Source organism: Volvox carteri (genome assembly GCF_000143455.1).
Source record: "Volvox carteri f. nagariensis unplaced genomic scaffold VOLCAscaffold_104, whole genome shotgun sequence".
NCBI classification, from domain to species: Eukaryota; Viridiplantae; Chlorophyta; class Chlorophyceae; order Chlamydomonadales; family Volvocaceae; genus Volvox; species Volvox carteri.
Genome location: NW_003307647.1, coordinates 274315 through 285749, shown reverse-complemented (window position 1 = coordinate 285749; position 11435 = coordinate 274315). Strand labels below are relative to the sequence as shown.

General features: G+C 58.4%; 3 protein-coding genes across 3 annotated transcripts in view; 2 read left to right on the top strand and 1 right to left on the bottom strand.

The window, feature by feature from the left end:
* The window catches only part of VOLCADRAFT_100094 (uncharacterized protein), a gene marked incomplete at both ends in the record, with an annotated part of 2865 nt that extends 1106 nt beyond the window's left edge, over positions 1-1759 (top strand). The window contains 3 exons of the mRNA XM_002958741.1: positions 421-613; positions 992-1144; positions 1688-1759. Of these exons, the coding sequence (XP_002958787.1) occupies positions 421-613; positions 992-1144; positions 1688-1759 (418 nt within the window). The remainder of the gene's footprint in view (positions 1-420; positions 614-991; positions 1145-1687) is intronic.
* A 1887-nt stretch (positions 1760-3646) lies between these two features.
* Positions 3647-6895, top strand: VOLCADRAFT_108315 (uncharacterized protein; the record flags this gene model as incomplete). Its single annotated transcript, XM_002958740.1, has 5 exons — positions 3647-3818; positions 4198-4376; positions 5147-5307; positions 6035-6156; positions 6624-6895. The coding sequence occupies exons 1-5, from the start codon at positions 3698-3700 to the stop codon at positions 6893-6895; spliced, it is 855 nt and encodes a 284-aa protein (XP_002958786.1). The 5' UTR covers positions 3647-3697.
* A 1583-nt stretch (positions 6896-8478) lies between these two features.
* VOLCADRAFT_69916 (uncharacterized protein) lies at positions 8479-10589 on the bottom strand (the record flags this gene model as incomplete). Its single annotated transcript, XM_002958722.1, has 5 exons — positions 8479-8664; positions 9017-9210; positions 9253-9313; positions 9717-9839; positions 10542-10589. Coding segments are annotated over 5 exons (612 nt in total), but the record flags the coding sequence as incomplete, so codon positions are not given.
* Positions 10590-11435: the final 846 nt, after the last annotated feature.

Below are 11435 nucleotides of genomic sequence, written 5' to 3'. Positions count from 1 at the left end.
GGGAGAGGAGGGGAGGGCGTCTGTACGTGTGTGTATGTGTGTGTTTGTAGAGGTGAGGAGAGGAGAGGTGAAGAGAGGTGGGGGGGAAGTTCTCAGAGATCACCATGCGAAGGTTGAGCAGCAGCAGGGCCCCGCCAATGCGGCGGTAGGGGGCAGGGGGTGCGTTGTAGGGGCCATTGGATATTGCGGGGCGTCACGAAACGCGGCATAGCGAGTAAGATGCATGACGTGCATGTGTATGTGTGTACGCGCGGCACCCCCTAACGTCCCCCACCCCCAATTGCTGGATTGCTGACCCGACCCTCACCTCCATAAACACCCGCCCCGGACGCAAGGGGACCCCCGCCCCCCTCACTTCGAGACTCGCCTGACATCAACCCCCTCTCCATCCCCCTCTCCCTCCCTCAATCCCCCTCTAAGGATCCACGGACTGGCCAACTGGAGTACGGCAGTGGCCCCCAAGCTAGCCGCCCTGGAGGCGGTCCTCCCCGGGGGCCGTCCCGCGGCTGAGGATCTACTTCGCCGTGTGCCCGCAGCCCTCAAGTACCCGCCGGGGAGCCGTTTGGCGCCAAACATACGGCTGTTGACTGGCAAGATGGGCCTGCAGGGGGAGGTGAGGATTAGGTGTGGGGTTGGTAGGGGCCCCAGGGCCGCTCAACCCTTCAGGGTTACGGTTTTAGGTTATGGAAAGCTGTCAGAAGGAAAGCCATGTGTTGCGTACCGTTGGGATGGGAAGGAAAAAGGGGTGAGGGGGGAAAGGGGAGGGGGAGGGGAGAAAGGGGGGAAAAGGGTGCGGTAAGGTTTTCGGATGTCCCGCCCTCCCCCGCTCTTCATCCACAGTCCTTTCATCCACTTCTCCTCCTAGATACCCACACATACACACATACCACGGCGGCGGCATGTCACTTCGTTTGCACACACACACACACACACACACACACTCTCTCTCTCTCTCTTTCCCCCTCTTCCCCCTCTCTCCCCCACCCCGCAGTCTCTCCTGGCCCTGCTCCGAAGCGCCCCCGCCGTCCTCTCCCTCTCCCCCGAGCAACTGGAGAGCCGCTGGACCTTTTTGGTGGAGATCGCAAACGGCTCCGAAACCGACCTCCTGTTGTACCCGCCGTACCTGCTGACCAGCCTGGCCAAGGTCACCGGACCAAGGCTGTTCTACGTGGCACTGAGGGGCCTTAACAGGAGGCTCACACAGCCGCCGCCACCTCAAGGGTGCCAGCAGCAGCAGCAGCAGCAGCAGCAGCAGCAGCTGGGAGTTGGGCGAGATGGCGGCGGTTCTGGAAGTGGTATGGTCGTGAATGGTGATTCCGGTGGAGATGTTGGTGGCAGTGTTGGCGGCGGTGGAGGTGAAGTAGACTTGCGGTGGCTTTGCGAGGGAAGTGACGAAGACTGGTTGAGGCGGGTGGCGGCGGAGCAGCGGCGGATGAAAAGACAGAGAGGGGGTAGTGGGGTTGGGGTTGGGGTTGTTGTGGTGGGCGGAGTTTCAAGGGAGGGTATGTTGGGGCGACCGGAGACGGGGCTGTTGCAACAGCAGCAGCAGCAGCAGCAGCAGCAGCAGCAGCACCAGCAGCAAGGTGAGGAGGAGGAGGTTGGTGCGGAGGAGTTGTTGCTGCTTCGTGGCGACTATGAGGAGGTGGTTTCGGAGTGGACCTCGCTGCTGGGTTGGTGCTGTGACAAGGCCTTCACGGAGGCGGGCAGGAAGCGATTCGCGGAGCAGCTGTCGCTTTTCTATTTGCTGATGCAGGGCTGACGATTTCTTTTGTTTGAGCGCGGCTTGTTGGAGGCTGGTTTGGGAGAAGGGGATTTGGACTTAAGGGGGGAGGGGCTCAAATGGTATTTGAGGAGAAGCAGGTAGGGGGTTTTGGGGTTTGGAGTGCTGGGGTTGCATGCTGACACAGCGGAAGGTCGGTGCATTCTGTGAGAAAAGCGAGTTGCTTGCGAGGCGGGGAGGGCCAGGAGGCATTGTCGTTGGCAGGGGGATCAACAGGGATTACAAATTTGGGCCTCACCCTGAAGAATAAGTGCGGTAAGTCGTGGGTAGTTTAATTTTGTCAGGATCGGTACCTCTCTGTGATGTGATACATCAATTCGTACTGAGCAGAATTCTCAGTTTCGACTCGAGACCGAATTGAGGTGGATGCGGTTCTGCAACCGCTGGTTAACCTATGAGAGATGCCATCACTCAGGGACCCTAGTATGCACTTAAGATCGAGGACGCCCTCTAACTTTAGATTGGGTATAATTAATTTTTCTGGATGATCATCATCAGCATCCGGGATCTGCATCCGCCGATCGGTACATCTCAGAAGTTGTAAAGTCCGGTAGTTGGTTCATCTAATATATAGAGAGTTTTTCCGGTGGAAGGTCACAGTACTATCTTCTAGTGAAGTCGACCCTATAACCGAAGCTATTCGTAAAGAGATTCGTTGTAATATAACATGCTGCCGGTGCTGTCCCAGCCGCACCTAGCCGCACCCTGAGCAGCAGCAGTGGAGTACTAGAACCGACGTGGTGGGCCGTGCTCGAAAAAAGAAGTACGACCCTAACTGACAAAACAATAAGCTTCGACTTCTCGAAGTATGAGTGTAGAGATTGGCAAGTTCTTGTGAAGGGACTGCCGTGGGGCGTGGAAGCGGGGTGCATGCATGCATGCATGCATGTGCCGGACCACAGTACGGCAAGGGGCTTCAAGCTTCTACTTGGGTCCCACAGGCGCATTGTTTCTTTAGCTGCCGTTGTTTTGACTATTATGACCAAGAGGTGTGTCCCGCTGCTGGAAAAGTAACCTCTAGTTTTCCCCCACCCACTCACCCACGCGTCTATGTTCCTTTTCTCGTCAATCGTCTGTGCTTCGTCGTACAACCCACCCGCCCAGGGCAATCCCGAGGGTTGCCACAATGCAGCGGTCCCTGGTTTGGTCGTTGCTGGCCTTGGGTGGGTCGCCCATGCGGCTCTTCGGCCCTTGTCGGGTTGCTTGAGGTCCTAGGATTCGTTAACGGTGCAATACAGGTATCTGTCATTCCTATCGGCCACTAGTACAACTTTCACAATGGGTTGGTGTTGGGAGGGGGGTTCGATGGGTTGTTTTGCTGGCGGTTGGCGGCTTAGCTACTGAGCAGTTAGCCAAACTCACGCCAGGAACACGCCGCCTTAAAACTCGGACATTTTGCTGGCATGTTTAGTCTTATTTAGACGTAATTTTGTTCGCCTGAAATATGGTCGCAACTCTGCCGGTTAACTAGACATGACGGCTGATTGGAAACAGTGTGCAAGCACCTTGTGATAGCAGGGAGGCCCCGGGCGTGGCAGCCTGCAATTTGGCATCTGTGCGGCATGGCTAATGAAATAGCGGTAAAACGTGCACTGCAACACAAATGGGTAGTCGAGCAGTTGCCTCGCGAAAGAAGACCAAAGGCGAGTATTTTAGCGTACAGCGGAACTCTGGTGGCTTGCATCCATTATGATAGAGATTTAGCAATTCATGCCTGATGCATTGCGGTCTATTCGCGTTGAGACGTATTGCAATGCTCGTCCATTCGCACGGCCTGGCCACACGATTTAACCATACAACCACCTCCGATTTCAAGCTTCTCATATAGTTGCCAGTTCGCTGTTTTCCTGATTTGCCTATACCACTAAAAAACGCCACTACATCCTCTTCTTCGACGGACTTACAAAAGATTGTGCCATGTTGCGGCAATTGGCCAACCGCCTACCTCAATACTCCGCCAACCTGCGGCGCACCACTTCTTCAAGTTTAATAACCAGATCCAGCTACAGTACTGATGCAAGCACCTCCACTGCGCCAGGCAAGCACGCGTTCCTGTGTGGCCCTGCCCTGTCGAATGCACGGAAAGTGAAGTCCGCCCTGGACGAGGCTAGGCGGCGTCCTGTGCTGGCATGGCACTACCCCCGCTGCCCACCCACCCGTTACGCGATTGCGCAAGGAGCGAGAGGGTCCACTCATGCATGAGGAACAGCTTCAGGATGGAACGGCGGCACCTTCATCTCTTTCCTTTCCCCGCCGCTGCCTTCCTAACCCCAAGTTGCACAAGTTGCGGCGCCCTCCCAGGACCCATCCGGCCCCTCCATGTCGACAACAAGGTCGACATTATTGTCGCAGACAAACGAGTGCCAATACCAGGTCCAACCTACACACTGCCCCGTACCTTTCTTCTTACCCTGCAGTCTATGTGGTGTTCGGGGCGTACGGCGGTATCGGCTCTGAGCTGTGCGCCCGGCTGGCCCAGCAGCCCGGAGCTGTGGTGGTGGCGGCGGGTCGGGACGCCGCCAAGCTCGAGGCACTGCGGGGCCGTATCGGGTGCGCGGGGACCGGAATGGTGGCGGATGTGCTGAACCCGCAGCAGGTAAGGCGCCCGAAGGACATCCCCCCGCGTGGAGGTCCAGAGGGGAGGGGAGGGGAGGGGAGCTGCCGGAGGGGGAGGGGGGAGGTGTGGGAGGGGTGTGGAGGAGGGGCTAAGGGTTGGGACTGTGTAATAACCTTGGGTGTTGGTTCAGGTTCCCGCCGCCGCCGCCCGTCCAGGGCGGTTTCACGCTGTAAAAGCGGCGCTCCATGCGAGCTAGTGGCTTGCGGCCGGGATCCTCCTCTCCTCGCGCCGGGGACCTTTCATGACAAGTGTGCGGGGGGCGTGGGTCCTAGGGTTTGGGTTCGCCAAGTTGAGTTTGGGGCCGGTTGTCAATTGACATGCACCGGTGCATGGGTTTATTAAATTGAGGTCTCCGAGCGCATGCGGGGTCTAGTTATGGGGTGAGGAGACTGCTCCAGGACTTGTTCAGCCGCTCCGTGGCCTCCGCCGTCTCCGCCGTTGATCGGAAGTAGCGGGTGCGGGAAGTGTCGACGTGCCTAATTTCCACATGTATCCTATCCCCATGCGAGCAGCATAAGAGAAGCCTGCCTGCGTGTGCTTTTGATCCTGATAATATCAGGTAAGAAGTGTGTTTTTAAAAGAGAAGGGCTGCATGGCTCGTCCACGATAGCGGGCCTCTAGGGAACGCGTGCGTGAGTGTGTGCGTGTGTGTGTGTATGTGTGTGTATTGTGGTGGGCGGGACTTCTGACTGACTTGATGAATCGGTTTGGGGCCGATGGGGCTTTGACGGGCCCTGATGCCGGCGCAGGTGGAGGAGGTGATCAGTCGTACGACGGAGATGTACGGCAAGGTTGATGGGGTGGCGAACTGCGTGGGATCCATCGTGCTAAAGTCGGCTCACGCCACGTCAGACGAGGAGTTCAACCGTACTGTACAACTCAACCTAAACTCCTGCTTTTACATTCTAAAGTGAGTTGTGTAGTCCGTGCCCCGTCTGTCGGACCTTTCCTTGATCCACCCCGATGTCCGCATCCGTTCGTCTGTTCGCCTACCTGTTTGTCTGTCTGTCCATCTGTCCCGGCTATCTGTCCGTCCCGTCTGCCAGTCTGTCTGTCTGTTTGTCCATTTGCATGATCGTCTATCCATCTGTCTGTCTGTTTATCCATCTGCCCGCCCCATCCCCCTGCGGTCGAGCTGCCATGCTAAGGCGCCGCTGACCGTACCTGGCCACGGTACGGCGACGTGTGCCGCCTCAGCTCAGCACCACGCAACGCACACACATACAAATACACACACACATACAAATACACATACACACACCGTCACATGCACTCGTAACATGGAAGCTAAGGCCGCAACCCGAGGGGCGCATCAGGCGCCAGAGCGCCAATGCTTCGGGGTTTGCCAGTCCTGCCCGGCTGCCAGGAGGAGGCCCTTGCTCACCTACCTCTATTCCCCTCCGAAAGTGCACAGCCCCTCGGGCCCTTCAGCTGCTGCCCGCCCGCCTCTCCTTCACCAACACACATATGCCCTGGCGGTCTAGCTCCTTTTGATACCCCTGCATTTTCCCCGTCAACCAGCAGGGCTCGCTCTTAAAAGGGCCAGCTCCAACAGGCACCACCTCCCTGCATCCGGTGCCGCTACACGACCGGACTGAGAGCCATTCCTCCCCATGCATGCGTGTGTTTGTCCTCAGGTCGGCCGTGAAGAAGATGATGGGCAGCGGGGGCGGCTCCGTTGTGTTTTGCTCCTCTGCGGTGGCTCGCCACGGAATACCGAACCACGAAGCCATCGCGGCGGCGAAGGCGGGGGTCGTGGGTGGGTAAAGGGGGGGGGCCAGAGCGCCAATCTGTGTGGTGGTGTACTGGTGGTGCCGGGTAGCGGTGGTGGGGTGGTAGTGGAGAGGGGGTTGGGAGTCCAGGGAGGGCGCCGCCACCTCCGGTGAGCAGGCAGAGGCTGGCAAGGGGGCTGGCATGTGCTGTATCCCATTCCGGTTCGCCCCCCCCCCACCCAGGGGGGAGCATGTGACCCCTCTAGGGGTATTGCTTTCCTTCAAAACTCATTTTTACCGTACACAAGACAACCGACCTCACGTGGGTGAGTTTTATATTGCTTCCGCCCGGGTAGGTTTGTCGGTTGGTTGGTTTGTCGGTTGGTTGGTTGGTTGGTTGCCAGTCCAAGGAGAGGAAACGCACACAAAGCAACCCACATCTCACCCGGCCCTCCTTTCCCGCACCTGGCGCCCCCCACGCCGCTCTCGCGCCCGCGACGTCGCCTCCCCCCAGGTCTCATGCTAAGCGCCGCCGCCACGTACGCGCCCAAGAACATCCGAGTCAATTGTGTGGCCCCGGGGCTCACCCGCACACCGCTGGCGGCCCGCATCACCTCCAACCCCGCCGCCCTAAAATCCTCCGAGGCCATGCACGCTCTAAAGCGGGTGGGTGAGGCCGGCGAGGTCGCGGCGGCGCTGGAATTCCTGCTGCGACCTGACAACACCTTTATCACGGGGCAAGTCCTAGGCGTGGACGGGGGCCTGGGCTCCTTGAAGCCCCAGTGAGGGGCCCCTGTGGTGAGACGGACACACGGCCCTTGAATATTCTCCTTCTGGTAGTAGTGTTGAATGGCGCAATCCTGGACACAATGACTCGGAAAGAAGCAACCTTCGCCAGGATTTGTGTTGTGCACGATTTGTGCACGATTTTGCGTGAAAGGACACAAATTCTGTGGGGACGCCGATTTTATTTCACGGCGTGACAGAAAGGGAGCAACGACGCGTATGCAGCTTTGAACTGCAGAACCTGGATGGGTGCATTCCGGCAGAGGGGGCGGGCCCAACGGAGTTGTGTGGCTGGGGGGCGGACATGCGGACGATAGGTCTCTTCCTGCGGCCGGAATGGGGGGAATCGAGAACTCGGTGATCCCTATCATGACGTTTTGCATGCTCTGTCTCTGCGGGGAATAGTACCGTACCGGGCTCAATGTGTTGCCATGAATGCCGCCATCCATGCTGTTGTGCTATTTCCCGCACTTCAACGTCATGGTGTGGGATGTCGGAATCCATGTCCCAGTCCATGTCAAGCCCAGTCTGGGCCACAGCCTAAAACGCGGAAGTGCCGATAGTGTTCTGATAGTGTCGTCTCGACGTGCGCTACATTGGGCCTGCGGCCTGAGCTCAGCCAAGAAGCTGCAAAAATCACTTTTGCAAGGAAGCCCCAGCCGCTCCGAGCCCCAGCACTTCTACAGGCGCTAGAGCACTGCTGCACAGACAGCCCACCAAACAGGCAAGTATTCCTGGATCCGGGACCCTGATGTCAGCTTAACATGCAGCCGTCCAGATAACCCAAGATTAAACGAAACGAAAGTTACCAGCCGAACTTTCAGGGTGCCCACCCCGATGGCTATGATACCGGAGGCCTAGGCGAGGACTTGGCAGCAGAGAAAAGAGGAAGATTGCGGTCTCCCACCAACTCCTCAAGCCCTCCCTGCCATTATGACTGAGAGACAACCAAGTTTATATCGGCCCTGAGTTGTGACAGAAAGCCCGCCACCCCGTATACTTTTGGTAAAGTCACCGACACGTGCGACCCAGGCGACCCAGGCGAACCACCGAACAGGTTCTTTCTTTTTCTTCGCGCGCAACTGCTTTCGCCAAATTGTTCGTTTCCAGGTAACGCAAGGAAAGCCCTTCTTGGCCTGCGGCCGTAGCTGCGACGCAGAAGTACAGTTCTATCGCGCATCTATCTTCGGGGTCCAAAACATCAGCTTCCTTAATACTTATTTCACGTCACATAAACTTAATAAAGTTCCACCAAAAAATCAACAAAAAAAGTCCTTTTCCAAGTGGATGAGCAGCTATGGTCAAACCGGACGTTCCGTTCTGCCGACGTGACCAAGCCTCGACCCCTTCCTACCAAACCCGACCTCGACCCGTACCGGCTGGCTGCCGCCTAAGTCAGCGGTTCCCTATCGCCCGTGCCCTACCTGCTTCTCCCGCTTACTCGGCAACGGAAATGCCGCAGATATTGCTGCCGTACCCCATTGCCGCCGCTGCTGCTACTGCTGCAAAAAATTACCGCCAATGTCGCTGCAGTACGACACTACCATCCTCGCCGCTGCCGTAGCCGACGCCGGTTTCCAGCCCTACCCTCGGACATCCTCTCCCCTCCCGGCCCCTCCCCCCAGCGGCACCACACTATTGTAGTGCTCCCCCAGTCCGAATGCATGGCGCAGATAGCACAGCTGCAACACCCCCTCCTCGGCGTGCTCGTCGCCCAACGTCACCGGGGGTAGCCCGGCAGCATACACCTTGATCTGCTTCCTCAGCGCCTGCGTGCGCGTGTGCGTGTGCGTGTGATGTGCAGTACAACACAAGAAACGAAAAGCGATCCAGCGTGAGAAAACAGCGATAAAAAAACACACAACACACAAACATACATACATATACAAACACAACACACACAAATATACCTACCTACATACAATCACACGGCAGTTAAAATGACTCTCAAGACAACCTCGCCACTTCCCCTCACAGTTCGAGTGTTTCTCTCAAGACCAACACACGCATTCTGGCCCTTCCTTTTACCGTCTACCCCCCTTTCCCCCGTCCCATTTTGTGTTCCGTGCGCATGGTTTCCCGCCATCCCCCACGTCCCGACCCGCGACCATCTCCCCCCACCTGCGCCAGCGCCCCCAGCTCCAGCTGCCCCCCCCACACGGCGGTCTCCTCCAGCTCCCGGCAGTACCCCTCCAGCTGCTCTTCCCCGCTGCCGGGGCTGTCCTCGTCATAGATGAAGGGCAGGAAGTCCTCAGCGTGAGCGCGGATGTGGGAGGCGGCCAGACGGCGAAGGGCAAGGTAGTCGGGAACAGCTCCTGTTGCTGCCCCTGTTGCTGTTGCTGCCCCTGTTGCCGCACTGCGGCTCTGGGCCTGAGCGAGCTGGTCTTCGACAGTGCGATACAGGCAGTGACCGTCGGCCTGTGGTGAGGGCGTTGGGAAATTGGATTCCCGCCGGGGTCGGGGTCGGGGTCGGGGTCGGGGGATTTGAGTGTGGGGTCGGGAGGATGTATACACGTATGCTCTACGTAGAGGAGGGGCGGCGGAATCATGGAATGGGATGCAGAGCGCAAAAGGATTCGAAGGGCGCGGAAACTGTCACAGCAGGTCCTGGCGACCTGCCGGCATCCTGGGCACCCGGAGGGGGCGATAGAGATAGCTTACATGCGAGGAAGAAGTTTGGTGCAGTGCAGGCGACCACGGGGGACGGGAGAGATGCGGATTCATGTGCGTGCGGTGGGGCCCTACATCGCGCCCCCCTCCCCCTCCCCCTCCCGCTCCCCCTCCCCCTCCCGCTCCCGCTCCCCCTCACCCTCACCCTCACCCGGATCTCCCGGATGCCTAGCTTCATGGGTGCCAGGATCTGCAGCAGCTGCTCCTCCTCCACCGCCTTGTCACTGGGGCCCAGGGCGGCCAGCTCACTGGCAATACGCCGCTCTCGCTCCGCCTGAAGACGTGTAGAGAAAGGGGGGAGAGGGGAGGGGGGGTGAGAGGAAGGACGTCAAAGGGAGGACATGCGGGGGTGTGGGAAGGGAGACTTGACGGAGGAAGACCAGGGACGGCTGATGGCTTGGTGGGAGCGGGGGTTGCAAGGGATCAGAGGCTGCTGTGATCTTGAACTCTGCTAGGAAAGGATGCGAGGAATCATATTACTATTATGACGATGGTGATGGTGATGATGGTGATGATGGTGATGATGGTGATGGTAGTGGTTATGATGATGGTGCTGCTGCCGATGGTGATGGTGGTGATGATGGTGATGCTGCTGCTGATGTTGCTGATGGTGGTGATGGCGATGGTGATGGTGATTAGTGATCATGATGATGCAAAAGGCAAATAAAAAACTGCCGAGTTATTCGCAATCAGGGAGGGATGAAGGATTAGGAGAGAGAGGAAAAGGGGAAGTGCAGGAGCCGCGCCCTCAGCTACACACAACACACACACACACACACACACGGCCCCTCCCTCCACCCCCGAACCTCGAACCTCGAAACGTGCACCTACCCATCCACACATTCACCACTCAGTGCAGTCAGACCGACACTCGCTGCACAAGGCCGCATAACCCCCAAGCCCATCACCCCATCACCCAATACCCCCCAACTCCACACCTTGCCTGTTCCAGCCCAGACAGATACTACATACTTACGTCCTGCTGTGCAAGCTTCTCTCGCCGCTTCTGTGCCTTGCCGGTCTTCTGCACTCAAGTGGGTGGGAACCAAGATATGGGGTACGCGGAAGAGCAGCTGTTGCTAGCCCCTCGCTAGTTAGGGAGGCCCCTTCGCCTGGAGTGCTGCTGCCGGGCAATGATCGCTTCAAACCAAAAGCACACGAACAAAACAGAGACATTGAAGCAGCCTTAGCATGTGCCGCAAGAGGGCACATGCAGCAGGCCATGCGCAAGACTACCTGTCAGCTACATCTTCACCGGTCCGTACGAGTATCGCTTTGTTTGCTCTCCGGCCCCGCGCCACCTAAGCCACCACTAGCAGCAGCGGCAGCAGCACCACCACCACCACCACCACCACCATTACAACCCCACCCCACCTCTACCTTCCTCATCCCCGCCATCTTGCATACCGGCCCAAGTATTCCGACAGCGGGTGGAAAAGCCCTCACGAAGGGGGGGGATTGACCAGTCCGTGGTTCCGCCTCTTCACATCAACCCCCAGCACCCCCCAAAGCATGGCAGCGGCGCCCTGCGCCTGTATAGGGGCTAGGGCCCCCGCTGCTGCACCCACCTTGTGCGCAGCTCCCTGCCCAGGCCCCAGTCCCAACCCTGCCAAATGATCCGCCGCCGCGTCCGCCGTCCCGGAGCCTCCAGCCTCAACCGCATCCGCTGAGGCCGCCTGCTGCTGCTGCTGCTGCCTGTCTCGCTCCTCCAGGTCGGCCAGCTCCCGGGCGTGTCGAGCCTCAATCTCCGCAGTCAACTTGGCGACCTCGTCCTGCAGCTCCTCACAGCACAGGGAATAGAATGGTGCTTAGTTAGTCATGTCATTGAGCTGCGTGTGCAAGTGGTGGGCGTGCAGGGGTGTGATGCCTT